General features: G+C 38.5%; 1 protein-coding gene across 4 annotated transcripts in view; it reads right to left on the bottom strand.

Moving 5' to 3' along the window:
- Polk (DNA polymerase kappa) overlaps positions 1-23,113 on the bottom strand; it is a 58,401-nt gene that overhangs the window by 13,916 nt on the left and 21,372 nt on the right. For all 4 annotated transcript variants that reach the window (XM_038322532.1, XM_038322534.1, XM_038322533.1 and 1 more), the window contains exons 2-6: positions 19,756-19,918; positions 17,809-17,928; positions 9,772-9,924; positions 6,602-6,733; positions 3,633-3,786 (exon numbers count right to left, since the gene is read on the bottom strand). In XM_038322532.1, the coding sequence (XP_038178460.1) occupies positions 3,633-3,786; positions 6,602-6,733; positions 9,772-9,924; positions 17,809-17,928; positions 19,756-19,887 (691 nt within the window). In that variant the 5' untranslated portion in view covers positions 19,888-19,918. The remainder of the gene's footprint in view (positions 1-3,632; positions 3,787-6,601; positions 6,734-9,771; positions 9,925-17,808; positions 17,929-19,755; positions 19,919-23,113) is intronic.

Genomic DNA, 23,113 nt, shown 5'->3' with positions numbered 1-23,113 from the left:
GCAGCAAGTCACTTTCATTTCTAGGAGCACACATTTCTAGGCTAGGTCTCACTTCATTCTTTCATTTTTTTCAATGCCTTCCCCATCCTAATCCCCTCTATTATTTTTCTCCTTATTCCCCCTGTCCCCCCCCTTCTCTCTCTGTGTGTGTGCACATGCATGTGTCTGTTAGAGACAGTTTCGGAGCCCTCACTGGCCTCACTTAACCACAGAGCCCACACCAGCTCCTGATCGAGGATGCCCAAGTCTTCTAAGAGTGGGATTACAGGCATCACTGCCCACCTCTCTCCTACACTGCTGAAAACATATCAAATTCAGTTTTGCTTCTGGGAACCGAGACAAGAAAGGATATCAAAAATCTTTATAACTATATAGTAAAGAATGCTGTCAGGCTTTCCTTAAAAGACCAATTCTTTAGTGCACATTTTAAAGAAAATAGTTTAACTTCAGAAATTCATTACTTTTTAAGAAAAGAAATATTTTTCACAGTATTCTTCTCTAAGGGAAAAAAAGATCATTTTTAAGCTAAAATTAGGAACAAGGAGGAAAAAGCATTAATCAATAAAAGTAATCGCAACCAAAATTAAAGTTTGTTTTGAAGGAAGAAAAACTTAATTTTTTTTTATTCATGGAAGAAACCTTAAAAATGTTAAAATACTCTCAAATGTCTCTTTTTCAAATGCTAACTCACCCCATCCCCCTCACAGTTTGTCTCTGTGTAGCCCTGATCAGGCTGGCCTCAAACTCACAAAGATCCACCTGTCTCTGACTCCCAAGGGCTGGGATTAAAGGCATGCATCAGCAGCATGCTTTTAAGTTGTTTATTAATAAAACATTTCTTTCACCGAGGGTGCCTTTGCTATAAATGGAAATTACTCCTGAAAGTTGAACTTCTTTATACAAATTCTTAAGAGTGTGATCCAATATTTGAAGGTCCTGATTTAAAGCAAAAAAGCGTAATTACATGCCTCTAATCCTAGTACCCAGAAACTTGGGAGGATAAGGCAGGAGGATGGTAAGTTTGTGCTTATTGTGGGACACAGAGTGAGATTCCATCTCAAACAAAGAAAAACATTTTTTTTAAAAAAAGTAAGGTAACCAATAAGTTATTAGCTTATGCCCATTTTTCAAATATAGTATAAAATACTCTATCCTGATACCAATACTAATGATATTCACATGAACTATACCATTAGAAACTATTCTTTAAGCTTATAATAGGATAAAACAATTTAAATGTATTTATAAGATCAATAGCAGAGTTTTCTGATCCCAATTCATAATGTGTGTATTTCCCAAATTAAGGTAAATCAAGATGCATCAATTAAATTCTTTATTTTATTTTAGCCCAGGTTAGTTTTAAATTAACTACATATCCTGCCCAGACTGGTCTTGAACTTCTAATTCTATTGCCTCGGCCTGCGAAATGTTGAGATTATACATATGAAAACATACTGAGCTTAATTAAATTAAATTCCAAGACATTTAAATTCACTTTACTTAAAAAATGAACTTGGTCTTTAGAAAATGTCTAAAGATATATAAATAGTATAACAGACACCTGATTAATTTCAAACTTTAATTACAGCATATGAATTAATTTATAGATAGAAGTTTCCCAAATCTGAATTCACAAGCCACATTCATAACACAACCTATTTTTTATTACATCTGTGCTTCAGGTCATTTCCATTTTTATATTCTGATTTTTAAACTTTAGAGCAACTTGCAGGGGAGTAGAAGTACAGAACAGCTGGATGAAGGTCGCCCAGACGCCCTTTCCTCCAATCGGCTGAGGAGAAGTCACTCATAGGAAAGACCTATAGACAAATGGCAGGCCAGGTATGTGCCACCCGGGTGTCAAGCCGTCTCTGCAGCGGCTCCAGGAAGCAAAGCATGAGGCCTCTGGAGCATCAGAGCGGCTGCAGAGCAACACAGGCGTCTTCTCAACCCCAGCTGTGCTTTGCTTCCACGTGGCCTGGCTGTGTAATGTACTGCTGAAGTGGCTTCCCCTCCTGACCGGAAGCCCTTCACCGCTTCCAGGACTGAAGCAATGAGAGCACAGAGCTAGATGAGAGCACTCATCTGCATTCCAGTCACTCAAGCACGCAGCTTGATGTTTACTCTAAGCTTCTTTGTCCAGAAACTATTTCCATCGAAGAAAAAGAGACCTACCTCCTAGGAAATAAGGTAATGAGGCTTCGACTTGATGTCTATATGGACCTTGCTGCAAACAAGGAGATCCCCTAACAGTGTAAGACTTAGAATTTGATACTGCCAGTGCATGGAAGCACATGCCTTAAATGCCAGCACTGGGGAGGCAGAGGCAGGAGGATCTCTGTGAATTCCAGGCCTGCTTGATCTACAGAGTGAAGTCCAGGACAGCCAGCACTCAGCTAAGGGCTATGTAGAAAAAGCCATCCGAAAGAATAACAACAATAGCAACAACAACAAAACCCCCAAAGCCAAAAAGAGAAAAAGCAACAACAACAAAGAGAGAGAAGAAGAAATAAAGAAAAAAAATTGGTGCCATTATACAACCACCACTGTTGTTCAAGGAGTGTTACTAACATGTTTCCCCACACTGCCGACGCCTTGGATGCTGTGAATGAGTTACACACATGAAGTGGGGCTGCAATGTGTGAACAAGAATCCCTTTAGGTCACCTTCTCAGCTGGGTGAACTTTGTTCATGGGGTCAAGACAGGTCAGACATTTGAAGTAATAGCACATTTGGCAAAGGGAATGGAAGCAGAAGGATGTGTTAACTTCAGAATGCTTTGGATAAATGATAAAAGGATTGCTTGAAAAACATATGGGGTCCTGAAATTTTCAATTGTACAGAAGAGTCATGGAGGGCCTGGGGCGATGCCTTCGTGGATAAAGCGCTTGCTAACCAAGCTTGAAGAACTGTGCTTGGCTCTGCAGTGCCTGCATAAAAGCCTGGTGGGGAAGGGGGCACCCAGGGGTCAGGGGTGATAGGACACAATGACAACAAAACCCCAGAGCTTACCAGAAAATCAGTCAGCTCTGGATTCAGAAAGAGACTTTGACTCAGAAAATAAAAATAACTAAATAAGGTCTCCACCTTCGAGTGGGAGAGGAGGCACTGAGTCCACTACTCCTCCAACCCCTGAGTTATGGTAAGGCCTTAGTAAGGTGTATGGGGAAGAAGGGAGAGCGAGGTCATAAATCTTTGCAGGATTGAAAACTGTCACATTATCGTATTACAACTAGATTAAAGAAAACCTGAGAAACAAAGAAAAACAAAATCAACAGAGATTTTAGTGTATTTGAGGCTAATCTTTTTTTAAAAATCTGATTTCTATCAACAACAACAACAACAAAAAGGCCGAACTTCCTCCGCTTCTATTTAATCTAAACCCTTCGAAATTAAGAAAATAACTGTTCTGCAACTACCCTGGAGAAGAACTCTGCAGATCCTCAAAGCCTGCAGAACCAACATTGCCATCTGACTTTAAAGACACTGCAGTACTTATAGCTCACATTCTGATTTTACATGTTTACAAAGACAGATCTCATCCTATCCTATATACACAACTGAATTAATTGGGGTGACTCAAAGGCTGATTTCTGCTACTATTTAGTTGGTAGTTCTAATAAATTGCTTACCAATTTCTACAGAGTTTCCCGTTTTGCTGAAATATCTTCTTTTGTCCTCAGGCCAATCTTGCCTCTCCTCTAAGTGCTGTGTTATGTTCAAGTAGGCTTCGTCCAGACTCACGGCCATGAAGTTGGGATCATATTCAGCAAGAATCTCCTTAACCTTCAGAAAGAACAACCACAACAAAAGTTTAAATTCTGCTGCCACAGCAAAACCTCCTGTCTTATATATCTGATGAAAAGCACTAATATTCTTACTTTGCAACTATAGTAATGATCCTGCAATCAATAGCTCACGGATTTAAGGGATAAATAATTTACTACCAGTGGATATTGGTCAAATTCTCTTTTGCACTAAAATAGATCATGAAGGCAGAAGACTGTGAAATAGCCTCATCTGATGCCACCTGAATATAGCATCCTACATCTAGAAACACAAAGCAAGCCAAATAAATCTCACACAATATTCCGGTAGGAACAAAGAGAAAGTGACTAAGGTTTAACGTGGCCAGTCAAAAGTATTCCCTCTCATCTCTTTTCTGAAGATTTTTTTGTTTATTTAAAAGAGGAATGTAAAGTACTATCATGTTTTTAGAGAGCAGTACATGTCAGCTAATATTATATGAACAATACTCATACAAAATAAAGCTATTATTTACAGGAATCTGGACTGGAAAATATGATAAATCTATAGAAAAACGGCATGCTTGCACTAAATGAAAGATGAAAATTTGGAGTTTCTTTGTGACATGCAAGCAATACACAAAGATTAGAATTCCAGCTAATATAGTTCAGCAAAGCCTTTTATATGGGGTAACTTGATTACATAAGATCATGAAGGAGTCTCTTTGCTGTTTGTCTTTCAACTACACAAGAATTAGCTGAAGTAAGAGGGAAGGATTGCCAAAATTACCTAGTTAATAGAAAATATCTTTGCTGAGTCGTTAGTCTTCATCTAACATTTAAAAGCTTTCATTCGCTTCATTGGAGAACTTTCTGTTTTATAAAAAAGTAACTGTTCTATCTTAACACAGTCACGAGCAACTGAGGGGAATTTTAGAAAATGGTGATGTAAAACTTGCCATTCTTTTATTCAGAGTGCTTTAAATGCTTTGTTCTTGTAGAGGAACCGTTCTGTAACAGGTGCGAATGGTATCTTTCTGGTGAAGAGGACACTGGAAAGTCTGTGCCTGGCAGTCCTCTAAGACTGAATGAGCCATGCTCCTGGAGGCTCGGCCTCATACTGCTCTCTTCCTCTCCATCGGACACCACCACAGAACAAAACAGACTGACTGCTCCCGCAAACACCAAGCACTTGATAACAACAGCAAGGTTACCCTAACATTTGGACAAAACAGATGCTCCTTAAATTTATTAGCCAGGCCAGAAACATTAATGCATCGATACTGCATTTACATGTAAAACTCATATGCTATATTAACTGGCAAGACGTTGCTCAAATTTGAAGATTTTTCCAACCAGATGATAGATAACTAAAAATAATTTAGTTCTCATGTCATATTGTCAGAAGTTTTACTAAGCTAGAGCATGATTCAAGGTCTTTCTTACAAAGTCTTCATAAGATTTTTTTCAATTACCAAACCCTGTACTCATGCTATTATTTGTTTTTTTTAACTGTGATTACAGAAAAAATTATTTAAAATATGTTCTCTTTGCCTACCACTTTTTCAAAAGTAGGAACAAAACAATTGATTTAAGAGTCTGCTTTTGAATGAATAAACCTGTTTTAGTATGGTGGCAATATTTCTAGGGACTATGAGATAGAATAAAAATAAGGGAATTTAAAGCTCACTTGCATGTCTAAATGATTGTAAGCACTGTATCAGAACTAGAGAGTTGGCTCAGCAATTAAGAGCACACACGCTCTTCCAGAGGACCAGAGTTTGGCCACTAGCACCCATGTCAGACGTCTCACAGTCACCTCTGAGTCTGACTCCAGGAAATCTACTGACTCCATAGGCATCTACACAAATGTGCCTACCACACACAGGCATAAACACATACATACAATTAAAAATTAACAAAAAAATCTTGAAAAATAAGAGTGGTACACCATAGTTTTATTATTTATATTTAGATAGCTGCCTTCTTCTCCTTCTCCTCTTTCTTTTCTGATAGACAGATGCTCATATACCTTAGGCTGACCTCAAAATTACTGAGTGGTTGACGTTGACCTTGAACTCCTGATCCTCCTGTCTCCACAGTGCAGGAACTACAAGTCATGCTCAGACAATACTCTATGATACACTTCACTGTATAACAGCAGTCCAAAAGTGATGTACATGCAGCATTCTAGATCTTAACCAAGGAATTAAGTCTCCACACTGTACCATAGATCAATTTTAGTGAAAATCAAAGAAATGATACTTTTTCACAGGGACAGTTCAGGATTTTAAATTATGTAAACAAATCACTATATTTTATTCTTTTCAAACCAAGAGAATATCCCTTTTTTTAAGTCTTGTAGGCAAAACATGATCAAGTAGCTCTGTAAGATTATGAAACAATCTAATCACATGAAGTGAATTTTGTTTCTGTTTAAAGTAGACACAGGCTTGGTGACCCAGGCCAGCCTGAGCTACACAGTGAGTTCCAGGCCAGTCAGAGACAAAACAAGCAACAACAACAAAATAATTATGTAAATTTAATTTAGAATAGATTTAAATTAATGAGTAGCTTCTATAAATTAGGAATATTAGGTTACTCTAGAAAAATTATTTAAAATTAACGCTATGCTTTAATTACCAAGGCTTTACAAAGTTTTGAGAAATGGTAGAGAACTGAGAGATTGAGAGTAGACGAAAAATACATGGAAGGCAGAGCGTCAGGAACAGAACGGTATGTTCTGGATACACCATAAACAGCTCACCCTCCGCTGGGGCCAAGACCACATCATGACATTTGAGAGCAGGTGACAGAAAGCCAGTGAGAGGGTTTGGGGTGGGACAGTCACTTACCTCCTTACTCACAGCTCGGTATTTGTCAAAGTTTGGGGGCACTATAATAAGTTGTGGGCAGAGTCTCTTAGCAATAAACCCTGGCAAGGCTGCACGGACACCAAACCTCCTTGCATGGTAATTTGAAGTAGCCTGAAAGAAAATGGACCGCATAGGGAAAAATAAACAACCCTAAATGGACATATTGATCAGTGCATTCATAAGAAACACATTACTGATGTGCATTTTCAATTCAAGGGCATTTCTTTAAAAGCACTGTCTTGAACCACATCTCGACTTTCTTAAAAAACCATGACCCTGTCTCATTGTTATTTCTAAATTTATAACATGGTATAATAATAAGTAATAAGTAGGACTGAACTAATAAAAAATTCTTTTAAAACAGGCGTGGTGGTGGATATCTAGGCATCAGGAGACTAAGGCAGGAGAACTACTAGTTTGAGGTTAAGGTTAGCCTGTTCTACATGACAAATACTGGCTTTAGATAATTTAAAAATATTTTCAGTAATTAAACTTCAGTGGTTTTAAGGTATTCTGTAATATCATATATATCCAAGTCTGGCTGATAGTAGATGTGCTATGAAACTAATAGTAAATAATATTGAATAGTTTTATGAGGTCTGAGTTCGTCAGATTTTGCGTTTGTAGTACCCTGTAAATAGTAGCCATTATCTATCTATCTACTTACCTATATCTATCATCTATATCTATCATCTATCTATCTACCTACATCTATCTATCTATCTATCTATCTATCTATCTATCTATCTATCTATCTATCTATCTACCTACCTAATCTATCTCTACCTACCTATCCACCTACCTACCTACATATTTAGTTTGTTTGTTGGATTGTTTTTCAAGATAGGGTTGGTTTCTCTGTGTAGCTCTGGCTGTCCTGAACTTGCCCTGTAGACTAGGTTGGCCTAAAACTCAGAGATCTGCTTGCCTCTGTCTCCTGAGCACTGGGATTAAAGGCTGTTTCATCACTGCCTAGTTTAGCCACAATATTTTTACTTTACTCTTTTCTTAAAATTTTATTCTTATTTCATGTGCACTGGTGATTTTGCCTGCATGTATGCTTGTGTGTAGGTGTCAGATCCCCTGGAACAGGACTTACAGCTGTGAGCTACCATGTGGGGCTGGGAACTGAACCTGAGTCCCCTGGAAGAGCAGCCAGTGCTCTTAATCACTGAGCCCCTATACTTACTCTTTTGGTGTTGTTTTTCGTTTTTGTTTTTAAAGACAGGGTTTCTCAGTGTAGCCCTGGCTGTCCTGGAATTAGCTCTCTAGCTCTTGTACACCAGGTTGGTCTCTAACTCAGAGATCTGCCTGTCTCTGCGTCCTGAGTGCTGGGATTAAAGGTGTGCACCACCACCGCAAGGCCTACATTTACTCTTATCAGAAGGTAGAGTCTAGTTCCTCATGCCAAGTAATTTTGCCTATGACTTACTTAAACTAAAAGAATTAAAGGGAATAATGCTGTGAGTCCTGAAGCCTTAGTCTTAAGAACCTGCAGCTTATGCTTTTGACTTCTATGGTTCTGCAGCCACAAGCATTTAGAGCATATTAAAAGGTATATTACAATACTGCATGACAAGGAAATGGGGACGCTAGAGGTAGAAGCCACTTTAATCACCACAGCAGAAGTGAATCCATCTTGAATTTCCCCTGTTGGATGGTGCTAACTAATCCCAGAAAACACCACCAACTCGCCTTACTGAAACCTGCATAAAGTAAAGAATTACAAGGAAAAAACATAGTTGTCTGCGGGAACAGAAGAGGTCGCTTACGCAGCAATGGATGCTGTCATGGAGTCTAAATCCTGATTCTCAGTGCCAACTTAGAAAATTTCAAAAATTCATCAAATTCACCAAAAAATTCTATGTGTAACAGACTGAAAGAGTCAAACATGTAGTGGCACTCCCATTACCCTGTAGGTAAACTTTCTATGCATTTACTAAAACAAAAACAATTAGCTTCAACTCTCTCCAGAAGGGTCTATTAGTTAGCACATAGAAAAGGACCTAAGTCTTTGTTTAATATGAAAATAATAAGCTTAAACTTGAAGTCTCAATTTTTAGGTTAGAAACTGTTGGAAAGAAAGAATTTGTGAATTCCCAAACCAGTGAGTTTAGTTCAAACACGGCCACAGAATCTGTGTGTAAGCAAGCACGTATGCATGTATCAATTATTTTCTTTCAAATTTCATTGCTGGTTTATAGGAAAAGAGAGTACATTTCAACTTTAAGAACCAGACGATCAGTATCTGCCCACATATCCATGATAGATTAGAGTCATAATAACGTAATGGTAGGTCAGAGGTTTTAGGTATCTCAGGCACTGGAAAGTCGACAACAGGGAGGAACTCTCCTTGTTTCTCTTGTGTGTTCTGTAATGCGAATGCCTTTCTATCCTCGCTGCTATTTTAGATGAGATGTGGTGGCTTTGGGTGGTATGGCTGTAAATGGGCTGCTACTTTTAATTATGTGTTCAGTCATAGGCATGGCTCCTGTTAGGTCAGAAAAAAAATCAACTTAGCAATCATAAAAACAAATGATTCTGAGTTATGGGAAAATTAATTACATTCGAGACATATTAGTAAACTACATTATTCAAGAATAGGGGTTGGCAAATCCTCTCTGTAATAGTTCAGAAAATACATAATCTCTTCAGGTTTTGCAGATGTGTTTTCTTAGCAACTATGCAACTCTATCCAATTGTGTTCTTTTAGTGTGACAATAATAAATAAATGGCCATAACTTCTTTCCTCCAATAAAGTTTCTTTACAAAAAACGATGACAGGCTAGACTTGGCCCACAAGCCAATTTCAAAACCTCTGGCTAAACATAACATTTCCTTTGCTTTTTCTTCTCAACCCTCACTAGAACCCTTTTGAAGAAGTAAATTTTCAATAGAAGGATACAAAAGCTATTGTGCTATTTTACTGAGTTTGTATCTTTGGGCAATTTATTAACTATTTCTGTTTTCCTTTTTCTCCAGTGGAAAGAGAAATGAGTAGGATCAGTTACATTGAAAGGTTTCAGAAACTGAGTATGTGTAAACCACCTAGAAAAGTAGCAAAGTATTAGCAAACTGGCAAGCCTCAGAAAACTGACCTGAATAAGCCTATGAAATTTCCTTTTTGTTTTTGAACTTCACCTACTTACCAACATACTCATTGATCCTACAGCAATGGGTTTATCCTTCAGTTCCGGATTGTCTCTCATTTCTACAGCTGCATAGAAAGCATCCATGTCAACATGAACTATGGTATTGTTCAAATTCCGGTTCCGTTCTAATTCCATTGCAAATCGGTCAACCTTAATTTTTAAAAAGTTAATATACCTTTAGACAATATGATATCAAAACATCATTCATCATAAATTTTAATTCAGAAGGTATCTTTCTATCTGCCAATCTTCTCATCTATCCACCTATCAATCTACTTACCTATTGGGTGTATATTTCCTTGTATTTATGGGTATACAGTTTATTGCTGTTTATTAAGGTTAGTAATTGCCTTTATTTTCACAGAGAGAGCCTACTACTATTATTTTAAGAATTTGTGTGTGAGTGTGAATGCTCACCCATGCACATGTGCTTGGGCAGGAGTGTCTTGGGTCTCTTCTGTTGCTCTCCCTCTTATATTCTGAAACAGGATTTCTCACCAAACCTAGAGCTGCTGTCTGAGCTAGGATGGCTGGCCAGGGAGCTCCTGGAACTCAGCTGTCTCCCCGCGGAGTGCTGGGGTTACAGACATCACACCTGGGTGCTGGGGACCCAGACTCAGGTCCTCACGCTTCCACAGCAAATACTCTACCCACTGAGCCCTCTGCCCAGACTGACAGCCTATTTGAAAATATCATTTCCTAGTAACTCTTCTTTCTACCCTCCCTGGAATATAGCAAAAACTTAACAAGTATTATTGAATAAATGATCTATCCCAGTTGCCTGCGTCAAATCATGCTTACTGCTGAACAAATTTGAAGAAACTTCTCATAACTCAAAGCTTCTATTTAGGTAAATTAAACAATTCCCATTTGACTCAAAATGTTAATGTCTTCAGATGGAAACAAAGGAAATACACAATAAGAGATTATACCTGTGGTGCATGACATAATGTTGCACAATAATGTGCACATGAACATGCTGAAACACAAAGTAAATGATCCTTTCGTAAAACTACTTTTGCAGTGCTGTCTTAGTTAAGGTTTCTATTGCTGTGATGAAACACCACGAGCAAAAGAAACTTGGGGGAAAAGGGTTTATTTCGTTCACACTTCCAGCATCATCGACAGCAGTTAGGGCAAGAACTCGAACAGGGCAGGAACCTGGAGCAGGAACCTGGAGGCAGCAGCTGACAAAGGGCATGGAGGGAGGTTGCTTACTGGCGTGCTTCTCATGACTGCTTTGTTTTTAGAACTCAGGATACCAGCTTAGAAGTGGCACCACACACAACGGGCTAGGCCCTCCCACATCAATCCCTAATTTAAAAAATGCCCTATAGGCTTGACTACAGCTTGATCTTCTGGAGAGATTTTCTCAATAGACAGTCTTCCCTGGCTCTAGCTTGTGTCAGGTTGACATAAATCTAGCCAGGACAAGAGCTAAAGTCTGAGATTGTTATTCTGTACAAATATTCAATTGAAAACTGAAGATGAAGCATATTTTCATAAACTTTTAATATTATATGTCAAATATAACAAGGCAGAATTATAATCTTTAGAATTTTTGGTCTCTTCAAAAATAAATTATTGCATTAAAAGAAAAAAAAGAGAAATAAACATAGATAGAAATCAAATAGGCAAGTGAAAAAGGGGGTTATATAGCAACCTATTCATAGCTTGCTTTTTACGGATGGCCTCTACTATGTTGTATGTGTGCTTCCCCAGCTTACTCTGCAAAGGGCAGCTACGTGACAGTTTTAATTTTATCAACACATAAGGAAGTTGCCTAGACCATTAAGGTAAATCATAAAACAGAAATAAAACAAATACAATACACATGGAACATGGAACAAGATCTGGTACATGGCACCAGTTCAATGAATGAAGTCTACTACTGAAAGGATCAATGGCGGCACAACATAGTAACCCAGAGGGAGGAAAACAGTCCAAAGAAACAACCAATCTCTTAAATGAAAGCAACCTGCCTCGTGCGGAGAGCCACAAAGATATAATGTGCCCCTTCCACCCCCATGCTGCTCTTCAGTCTGGACCTCACTCTACAGAATACCTGTTCCAAGGTCTTCCTTAGAAGGGACACATTAGCTGTCCTCTAGCAGGGGGACTAAAGCTGCAATTCCTCTCTTAGAAACAATGCCCCAGGCCACATGTGTCTAGCAGAGACTGAATATCTACAGGTCTACTCCTGTGAGTCCCCAGCCTGAGCGGCTCTGCACCGGCTGGGCTCTGTGGAAGCCTCTCTGCTCTGCCACAAGCTTTCAAGAATCAACTCAAACATCCCCATGAAAGTCAGCTGGGTCTTTCTCTTCCGTGCCAGAGAATCAATCTTCTCTTACTTGTTTTCAACATGGTCCTTATTGTATGAGATCATAAACTGTGAGTGCCTTCGGGAGAATGACCTTAGCTGCCTTAAATTTTTTCCCCTCAAGAAAGACAGGAAGGGAGGCAGATAGGAAAAATAAATATATTGATACCAATATATTAGAGTTAGTTTTTTTCTAAAGCAGTATCAGAAAACTCTAGAGGTCAGTGATTCACTGTCCTGGACAACTGAACTTTTCATCTTCACCTTTTCATGTTTTATCCTGATTTCACACTGCTTTTTCTAACACTTCAAATTTGAATAAGGTCATATGGCCCTGACTGTGGATGACAAACCATGGAGATTAATAAAAACTGAAATCTATAATCTATAACAGTAACAATATGCCTAAAATATGGATGAAGTAAGAATAAGGGAGTGGCATCTGAAGTATTTTAGGCTAGGATAATCTAGAAAGGCATAGATAAATAGAAAGCAAACCAAGTGGGAAAACTCCCCTCACACTCATAAATTAATGCTGTGACAGCCTCTTCAGCAATCTATTCTTTCTTGGACTAAGGCGAGCATGCAGCTGCCAGAGGAAACCTCCCAGGGTGACTCACACATTCCACTTTCCTTTCCTATCTCTGTTAGTCACTCTCCGGGCTCCCAGAGCACAGCCCACTGCTTGGGACCTTTCTTCTGCTTTAGCGCTCACTCCAGGTTTCACTTATCCCGGTTTCCTTCCAAAAGCTTTCACATCCCAATCTGAGGCCGTAACATCTACCTTCCTCCGTCTGTTACTTCTGAGAACTCGCGGGTCACTAGGGTTAAAAATAAGGCCTTTCTTTTGAGTCTCAGTGTTGCCGCTCATCAGTTACTTGACACTGGTTAAATTAGTCTTTTTGTCCCTTATTTGTAAAGTGGAAGGAAACTAACAGTAAAACGTCTGGAGGACTGAAGAGATAGATATTCATATAAAGTGTTCTCAGAGAGGGGTATGCAAGGGCTTGGGGGCAGTGCCGCTCACTTTAAGGTAGAAGTGACAGTTACCGAGTATATCATGTAATATGCTAAGTGTCTCCCACATAAATTCATTTACAGTCAGAACAATTCTGAGATAACAATTATAACTCTCATAGATGAGAAAATGAAAGTTTATAAAGATTAAGTAATTTGCTCCAAGTCAGGGCTGGCAAATGGGAGGGCTGGGCTTGGAAAACAGGTGACCCCGAAGTCTGCTTTCTTTCGTTGTCTTACGATGCCTCTCTATCACAGATACTGGTTTTTGTCTTTTCTGCTGTTGCTGTTTGTTTGTTTTGGAAACCCTCTGTTAGTTCTGGCTGTCCTGGAACTTTCTCTGTAGACCAGGCTGGCCTAGAACTCACAGAAACCCATCTACCTCTGCCTCCCAAGTGCTGGGATCAGGGGCATGGATACCACCCCTGGCTAACACAGACTTTGAATAGTCTTTAACACCAAAAAAGTTCAGACCAATTCAAGTCATATAGTTTATACCCATACTTTATATTAACATAATTTCTTTTTAAAACTCTCAATTTCTATCACAGTTAGAAAAATGTTTGGAAAGAATGCTTTTTATTTTCTTGACTTAGGATTTTCATAAACGCTGCTGAGCCAACCCAAGTTAGTGAAGGCACTTGCTGAAATGGTCAAAACACACTGATTTGCTATGCGGCTTCCACTTAACATGGATGCTTGTTTATTCAATCCAGGAGCTCATTATCATTATCATTAGAAGATACTTCATAAAGTGACAATTATAACCTTGTGTTTCAAAGAAGTCTGATGAGGGTAGAATATGGTGAAGAAAATCAAAGGGGTTCAAAATGGATAGCCTGGCTTATGCCTGCAGACTGCCTCAGCCTGACCTAAGGAATTTACACTATCCTAGCATATCACATATAATAAAATGTAGCTTGTGGAAAATGTGAGTCAAAATAGAAACACTTTCCATGAAAAATCTGTTTTCTGAAACCTTTTGGACTCCTTGGGACTTCCTCAGCCTCCTCCCATGTACACAGCTTCTTCTAGAGGAAGCTCAACAAATGAAACAATTCAACAATCAACATAAGACACATTTCCTGCCATTCCTGTTCTGGAAGACGCCAGAGAGGCTCCCATCAAACGGCTGTGTAAGACTGGAACAAAACCTGAAATTCTGCTGTGCAATGGAAGGCATTTTCTATTCCTCCACGTTAATAGCAGGTTAACCTGAAAAAATTGGGGTACGAAATCCCCAAAGTCAGAACAATGCACCAGCTATGTTCTTTTGTATTTGTAAAACTTTTTATTAAAGATGTTTGTGGATTACAGATCAATAAAACTCACCAAGTCCAGAAAGAAAATTGTTGAAGGAAAAAGGTCAATTTAAAGACAGCATTGTTTTGGACAGAACACAACTTTTTAAACTTGGAAAATCAAATCCTTCACAATTTAACCGAAACATATTTTATATTTCTGCTCAGTGAAAGAAACTATCAAGAGTCAAAAGATAAACTAAAAGAAGATATTCGCAAAATCAGGCCAATATGTGGTTGCTACCCAAAATATATAAAGGATTCTTCAAATTCAATTTTAAAAAAGCTAATTTGAGGGAAACCCTATCTCGAAAAACCAAAAAAAAAAAAAAAAAAAAAAAAAAGCTAATTTGATTTAAAACCAAGCATAAGGCCTGAAGAGACACATCACCAAAGATGTGTACATGGCAAACGAAAAGAGGGTCCCCAGTCTATGCCAATGAGTAAATGAGGAATAAAATGATGACTCCATTATCCTCAACATCTCAGGAAGGTCCAAACTGAGAATACTGATGGCTCCAAAAACTGCTTAGAACAAACAGCAACAGGACCTTTCCTTCATCCATTATGATGAGAAAGCCAAGATGGCCATCTTGGAAGAGAGTCTGACAGTTAAAACTTAGTCCACACATAAACTGAAGCATAGGTATCTATAGCAGCTTATTCATAGTTGCCAGACTTAGAAGCAACCACGATGTCCTTCAGTAGGTAAACGGATAAACGGTTATACATTCAGACAAAGAATAACAGGCAGTACATGAAAGCAATGAGCTATCAAGCCACGAAAGGCTTCAAGTAATCTAAGTGCGTATTACTAAGCGACAGAAGCCGGTCTGAATGATTCCAATTCCATGGCCTTCTGGCAAGGGTGGAACTTGGGACAGAGTGAAAAATCAGTGCTTGCCAGGGATTAGTGGGGAGGGAAGGATGAATAAATAGATCACAAAGGGTTTTACGGCAATAACTCACACTCTGTGTGATACTGTAATGTTGGATATATACTATTATAAACTTGTCTACACCTATAAGCATAAAACATCAGTATTGACTTATTGATTTTGCATGATAATACCATGCCATAGTAGGTGCATTAATAGCAACAAATGTAGGAGACAATGCCTGTGTGAGGGCAAGGGAATCTTTACTTTTTGTTCAGTTTTGCTACAAACCTTAAATGGCTCTAAAAACTAAGCCTTACAAGGAACAATACTGAATTTGACCATATAAGCTTCAAAATATGTGGTCAAACTAAAAAATTAAAAGATATATTGAAAATACAACTAGGACATATAGTGAGAAAAATATCCTTAATACATAAGGTCTCATAAATAAAGAGAAATAGATATAAACTCCAGAACTACGGAAGGGGACAGCATTAGACTGCTAGCTGAACCTCCAAACATATTCCCACTTCTTTCTGTTAGACAGAAAGGCTGGGCAGATGACCACCCAGCTAGAGAGCAGTTATGTGTGGCCCTGCAACTAGAGTTGCTGCCAAAAGAATGTGAGTTTAAATACTGTTTGCAACGTCTTTCTTACTTGTTTAACAGTGAATTATTTGCTTTTAATCCACCCAACACTACTTCTTCCTCACCAGGAAATGGAACATGGGATACTTTTGTCAGATCAGTAATTATAATACCAGGAGATGATGGAATAGTGTGATTTAAGAAAAATCTATGTCAGAAATCACTATGGTAATCAGAGCCAGAGATGCTGTGGAACTCCAGGCCTGGCCTGGCCAGTATTACCCTGAAGTCAGAAAAACTGTGACTTCAGGCAAGAGATCCTCACAAGACCCAGCCTACTGACATTCCCTTCTAGGAAGAGTGGGGCAAGGGTGACTGGACCTCATCTGAGATTACAATCATTCACTCCTTCCTGTGCGCCTGGTTCCCCTCTGTACACACTTCTGTCCCACTACCTGTGGTCAAGAGAGGTGACAGTCTACATAGGAGGTAGAAGGTTAGCTGCAGGAGGGACTCCATCCATGCAGATCTTAGGAGCTCATCTCCCATGCTGGGCTGTGACATTTTTAGCGATGAGCTGGTTTTTAGTTATTCATCTTTTTATAAGTAACTCACACATTCTCCCTGTAAGTAAGTTCAATAAACTTACTTCTTCACTAACCCAGACTTTTATGGAATTGTTATTTAGTCTGTCATCAGTGCCTATCTTGGATAAATATATGTTTGTTCCTATCTCCATAGGAAAAGTATGTAACAAGTGATTACTTTTTATTATAAGAAAGAAACTGTTACTTTGGTTTTCTTATGCCACCTACTTAACCTGTATCATAACAAACAGAATAAAAGAACATGTTCCCGTAATGAGAGGATTAGTGCTGTGTGAGAGGAGTTTCTTCTCTGATATAATAGGAGGTAAATTAAAACAACCGTGAACTTTGTTGGAGAGATTATATACACAGCAAAACTGAAAAATATAACAAAATTAAGGAAGTCTAGTTTAGAGCAAGCATTTGAAGAAAGTAACACATATATTGAAAATGTAAACTAATATAATGTTTTATGAAAATAACTATACCAACAATAAAAGTCAAGTTAAAATAATATTCTGGAAAAGTGTTTATGAAAAAATGATATGGTTCAGTAAAGGAACTTCATGATCTCTGAACTCCATTGTAAGATAAAGATTTTGCAGCATGCCAGATTGATACTGCAGTTTTATTACTATGCTCAGCTCTGAGTAATCTGAAAACTACTGCACCTTCCTGTGCCAATTTCTTTATCAGTAGAGAGTGCTTCCCTACATTCAGCGCTTTGTGAAAATCGGGTCAGATATGAACAGAAAATACTCATCTGTCTATAGCTTTAGTCTGACCAGGAGAAACATGACTGCCTGGAGCTGTCAATCTTCCACAGAGTGTCCCAAACTTTTCTACGGAAATAACTTTCAGTAGCTTTGAGAACTTCAAATTATTTATTCCCTCCAAGTTCCGGAGAACACAATAACCTCTAGGTTTTTAGAAATATTGTTTCCTTCAAAAATCTTATGTTCAGTTGGTATTTCACTTGTAGTTTAACTTTTTATTTTACTAAAACATGGTTACTCTAATTTAAAGAAACCGCCATTCAGTTCCACTGCGGCAAATTAGCCCTATTTGTTTAAGAGCTTTGTCTAGTGCAAAGCACACATATAATACAACAACATAAGCTAGGGGTCAAATCCTAATTCTGCTAACTATATCCTCTGAAGCCAGACAAGTTAACTAGGACAGCGTTGACTCTACGCAGGGAAAGGTGTAGAGCGAGGCTTAGAGCATGTGAGCCTGTTGACTATGCATGCCTAGTCATGTAACCAACACTTCCCTCTCCCCGGTTTGCAGCTGTTGTCAACCCCATTCTACCAGCCTCACCCCAACAACTCAATAAATACCTCTAACTGTGCTTTCCTTAGTTGCTGGTTGGTAATTTGAGCTTTTTGTTGCATCATATTGGCAATCCGTTGATTGACCTGCTTTTCCTTCTTGAGCTCATTTCCATAAAATCTGGACCCCTACAGAGAAAATAAAGCAGAAGGGAAGTGTCAGAAGGAAAGGGCCACTGCAGTGACTTTGTGGCCAAGAGGGTGACGCTGGAGTGGCACTGCCATCTGAAAGCTACTTCACCCTTCTGGGTCAGTTTCCTTATCTGTAAAGAGGGCTTCCCATCTATCTTTTGCCTCTAAGCTTTTATCTTTCTCTATTCTGCATACCTTTCTTTACTTCTTACTCTGTGGCTTGCTGTATAGCTGGGTAACTGACCCTTGGAGTCTTTCTCTTTTTTTTTTTTTTTTTTTTTTTGCTTTTTTGAGACAGGGTTTCCCTGTAGTTTCTAGAGCCTGTCCTGGAACTAGCTCCTGTAGACCAGGCTGGCCTCGAACTCAGAGATCCGCCTGCCTCTGCCTCCCGAGTGCTGGGATTAAAGGCGTGCGCCACCACCGCCCGGCCTCTCCTCCTTCTCTCCTCCTTTTTTTTTTTTTTTTTGCTCCTCGAACTTCTCTTGCCCTTCCCAGATTTCTCCTTCCATTTATCCTCTCTGCCTGTGTTTTAAATAGGCAAAGTAACACAGCTTCATAGAGTTAAACAAATACAACACATCTTTGCATCATTAAACAAATATGCCACATCATAAACAAATGCAACATATTTTCAAATAATCTACAACAGCCTATTCATATCTTCTGACCATTTTCTGATTGAGTTGTTAGTACTACACAGTTACCTCAACTTGGAGAATCAAAACATTCAGAAACAGTCTTTTGGTGAAGTTTTGACATGGTAATAAATAAACTCATAATAGAGGAAGAGATACAAATCGACAAAGTGGCTATGGCGAGTAATTTAGCAACTCACAAAATTATATATATATATATTCTGTATTTTGAAGAGCAATTCCACTTTTAGATATCTCTTTTATAGTTGTCACACATAAGAATAGTAAATGTGGTCAGATGGTGGTGGAATATGTCTTTAATCCCAGCACTCAGGAGGCAGAGGTAACTGGATATCTGAGTTAAATATTAGCCTGGTCTACAAAGTGACTTTCAGGACAGCAAGGACAACATATTAAAAAAAAAGATTAGTAAATGTAAGCAGGACATGGTGGCATAAACCTTTAATTCCAGCATAGGCAGGCAGATCTCTGTTAATTCAAGGCCAACCTAGTTTACATAATGAGTACCAGGACAGCCAGGGCTATATAATGAGACCCTGCCTCAAAATAAATACATAAACAACATAATAAATAAAATAAAAGATTAGGAATGGCTTATATATTAATCAGTAACAATTCTGATTAGATCAATAAACTATATCCACATATTCAAGTATAAATATTCATCCAATTATTAATATTCATTTACAAGAGGTAAAAAGATAAAACATGTGCATTCTTTTGCTTTTATATGCATAAAATTGTATTGTATTTTATTTTAATTTATAGCTTTTATATAAATTTAAAGTAGAAAGCTTAATAACAACAGATTTGAAAAGCATTTATATATTTCATAGCTTAATGGTATATTAAAACATTTTAGTTAATAAAAATGATAGTAAACCAAAAACTAATGATTTTCTTTTAATACTAACTAAATCATAGATACTGGGTGCTGGAGGATCAATTAAAGGTTAAGAGCACTGGCTGCTCTTCCAGAGGTGCTGACTTCAATTCCCAGCACCCACATGGTGGCTCACAACCACTTATAACTATCGTTCCATGAGATCCAAAGTTCTCTCCTGGTTTGCAAATGTACAAGCAGACAACAGATCCATATACATAAACTACATAAATAAATAAATCTTAAAAAAATAAATCACAGATACTGAAAGAAGCAAGAACATACCTTTGTGGCATCCATTATAATTTTGTTGATTTTCTCTTTATCCAGTCCTTCCATTCCAGCTTTATTATCATTTAGTCCCATCCTAAGCAGAAGATCATCTTTGTAATTATTCTTTTCCTTTCTGTTATCCATGACGTAAACAAGGTGACTTCTTCTGTATTAGCTGCAAAGGCAGAGAAAATAAGCAGTGTTTTTAAGTGAGCACAGAAGGGCTAGAAATAACTGTTAGTAGAGTGCTTCACAGCATGCAAGAGACTCTAAGCTTGATCCTATCAGCGTGGTACCACTGAGGAGGCAGGGAAGAAGGAGCAGAAGCTCAAGGGCATCTCCAGCTATACAATGAATTCAAGGCTGGTTTGGGCTATATGCAACCTTGTCTGAAAAAACAAACAAACAAACAAAAACATTTCTTGGATCTTGAAAAACTGCTACTCAGCTGGGCAGTGGTGGCACACATCTTTAATTCCAGTACTCAGGAGGCAGAGTCAGGTGGATCTCTGTGATTTTGAGACCAGCCTGGTCTACTGAGCAAATTCCAGAACAATCAAGGCTACACAGAGAATTCCGGTCTTGAAAAACTGAAAACCAAAACCAAACCAAACCAAACCAACCAACCAAACAAACAAACAAAACCCCAAAAATAATAAGAAAGAAAGAAAGAAAAGAACAAGAAAAATTACTACTAAAATTTTTGCCATTATTGTCCTAAGCTTACTATCTTTCTGGAGACAAAAGGAATGAACTTTTCCTGCATATTTCATGCCAGTCAGTATGTTTGCTGTCCTACATACACATGCTAAATACCCATAAAAGACAGATGTTACTACTCCAAATATAAAAAGAGAAGCCTGAGTCTCAGAACACATCTGCTAACTTAAGTTTGTTAGACAATAGCTACACGTTTGTTAAAAAACATCCAAGTCCAAACCTCATGGGTATTTTTTTCCTATTGAATTTTTTTTTTTTTTTTTTTTTTTTTTTTGGTTTTTCGAGACAGGGTTTCTCTGTGGCTTTGGAGCCTGTCCTGGAACTAGCTCTTGTAGACCAGGCTGGTCTCAAACTCACAGAGATCCGCCTGCCTCTGCCTCCAGAGTGCTGGGATTAAAGGCGTGCGCCACCACCGCCCGGCTGAATTTTTTTTCATATCCTCTCCACCCACTCAAATCTACACCCTTTCATTCTTTCTTTAAAAAACAAACAAGCAAACAAAAAAATAAACCATTAACCAAAATATAGGAAACACATACATGTGCACACCCCCCCCATACAAATGGAAACCAAAATATACAAGAGAAAGACCAATAAGATAAAAAATACCAACCAAAGCAATTTGAGACAGAAAATCTATAAAAATCCTATTGAGTTCATTTTGGGTGGCATACCTACTGCTGGGTATGGAGCCTGCCCTGAAGTACAGTTAATAGACGCAGTGAGGCTTCATTGGAGAAAAATAATTTTTTAGTTGCAAGCAGATTTCAGATACAGATAGCTTCTTGGCTAGGGTTGGGAGTTCATGTCCACTTCCCCTTCTCAGCAGTGGGACGCCTCTGCCTTGGGCTGTGCTAGCACTGTGCATGCTGCCACAGCTCTGAGAATTACATGTGAATCTGTCCTGTTTGGAGGATACTGTTTGCTTTAAGTCACCCATCCTCTCTAGCTCTTACAGTCTTTCTGCTTCTGCTTCCACATAGTTCCCTAAGCCCCGAGGAGATGGTCTGATGAAGACATCCATATAGGAATGAGTATTCCAAAATCTCTCATTCTCTGCATTTGTCCAGCTATAATTCTAGGTGTTTAGGTATAAGTTCCCACCCATTGCAAGAAGTTGTTCCTTGGATGATGGCTGAATCAGGGACTGACTTATGGGTATAGCAGAATCTTATTAAGAGATGTTCTATTGCTATGGTTCTTTAGAACAGTGATTCTCAATCTTTGGATCACATGCCCTTTGGGGGTTAAATGACCCTTTCATATGGGTCACGTAAGACTATTGGAAAACACAGATATTTATGGCTCATAATGGTAGCAAAATTACAGTTAGGAAGTAGAAACAAAAAATAATCTTATGTTTGGGGGATTACCACACCATGAGGAACTGTATTAAAGGGCCTCATTAGGAAGGTTGATAATCACTGCTTTAGAAGAATAATAGTATTAGGTTTTCCCATGGCCTTTCTAGTCTAGGGTTCTCAGCACTATAGCAGTGTCAGATATGGGCTTTATCTCATGGGATGTGCTTAAATCTTATCAGAGCGGTTGGTTACTCCTACAATGTTTGTGCCACTATTGCACCAGCACATCTTGCTGAAAGATCATTGTTGCAGATTGCAGGGTTAGCAGCTGGATTGATAGTTACCTTTCTCCTCTGGTGGCATTTAAGAGTATTTTCCAGTACCATGAATACCAGTATTTAGGGGTGAAACCTCTAGTTAGGCACCAGCTCTACTTCTCCATGTTGATGAATTATATAAGTGCTGTATCAGCAATGGGCCTTATTATTAGTTTTTGGAGAGCAACCAATAGCTTTGGCAATAGTCTGAGATGTTTGGGAATTTCCTTGGTGCCACTTTGGCCAAAGACTCAAATAGATATGACACATTCCTGGCACTGGAGATTTAACTTGGTGTCATAAGATATCTAGTTAGGGCATTGTCTCTCCATTATTTGACAATTCCATTTTTCTTAAAATATATACATATATTTCTTTCATATATGTATATATTTTAAGAAACTTCTATAGTGGTAGGTTTCCATATAGCCCTTCAAATGGCTCAAAGTGTTAGCTATCCTTCCCCACATTCTCTCCTTCACCCCTCTCTTCTTTCCTCTCCCCATTTAGTCCTCCCACCCCAGTCTCACCACTGTCTCTTCAAAACAATATCTCCTACCTGCCCTTCCTTGAGAAACCCTCACTAGGTGCCTAATCTCTGTGGCTATATAGACTGTAGAACACATATGAAAGCTTAAAAGCTAACAACCATATATAAGAGAAAATATACAATATTATCTCTTTGGGTCTGGGTTACCTCACTCAGAATGGTTTTTTTTTGTTTCATCCATTTATATGCAAATTTAATAACTTTTTTAAACAGCTGAATGATAGTCAATCATATAAATGTACTACATTTCGTTACCCATTTATCAGTTGATGGACAGCTAAGCTATTGTAAATTTTGGGTTATTATGACTAGAGCAGCAATGAACAAGTATCTCTGTGGTAGGATACAGGAGTCCTTTGAGTATCTGCCCAAGAGTAGTATAGCTGGCTCTTGAAGTAGAACTATCCCCATCTTCCTGAGGAACCACCACATTGATTTCCATAGTGGCTGTACAAGTTTGCACTCCCACCAGCAATGAA

The sequence above is a fragment of the Arvicola amphibius genome, chromosome 3 (assembly GCF_903992535.2).
Source record: "Arvicola amphibius chromosome 3, mArvAmp1.2, whole genome shotgun sequence".
Taxonomy (NCBI): Eukaryota; Metazoa; Chordata; class Mammalia; order Rodentia; family Cricetidae; genus Arvicola; species Arvicola amphibius.
The sequence above is the reverse complement of the archived record's forward strand: the minus strand, read 5'-3'. Positions and strand labels throughout refer to the sequence as shown.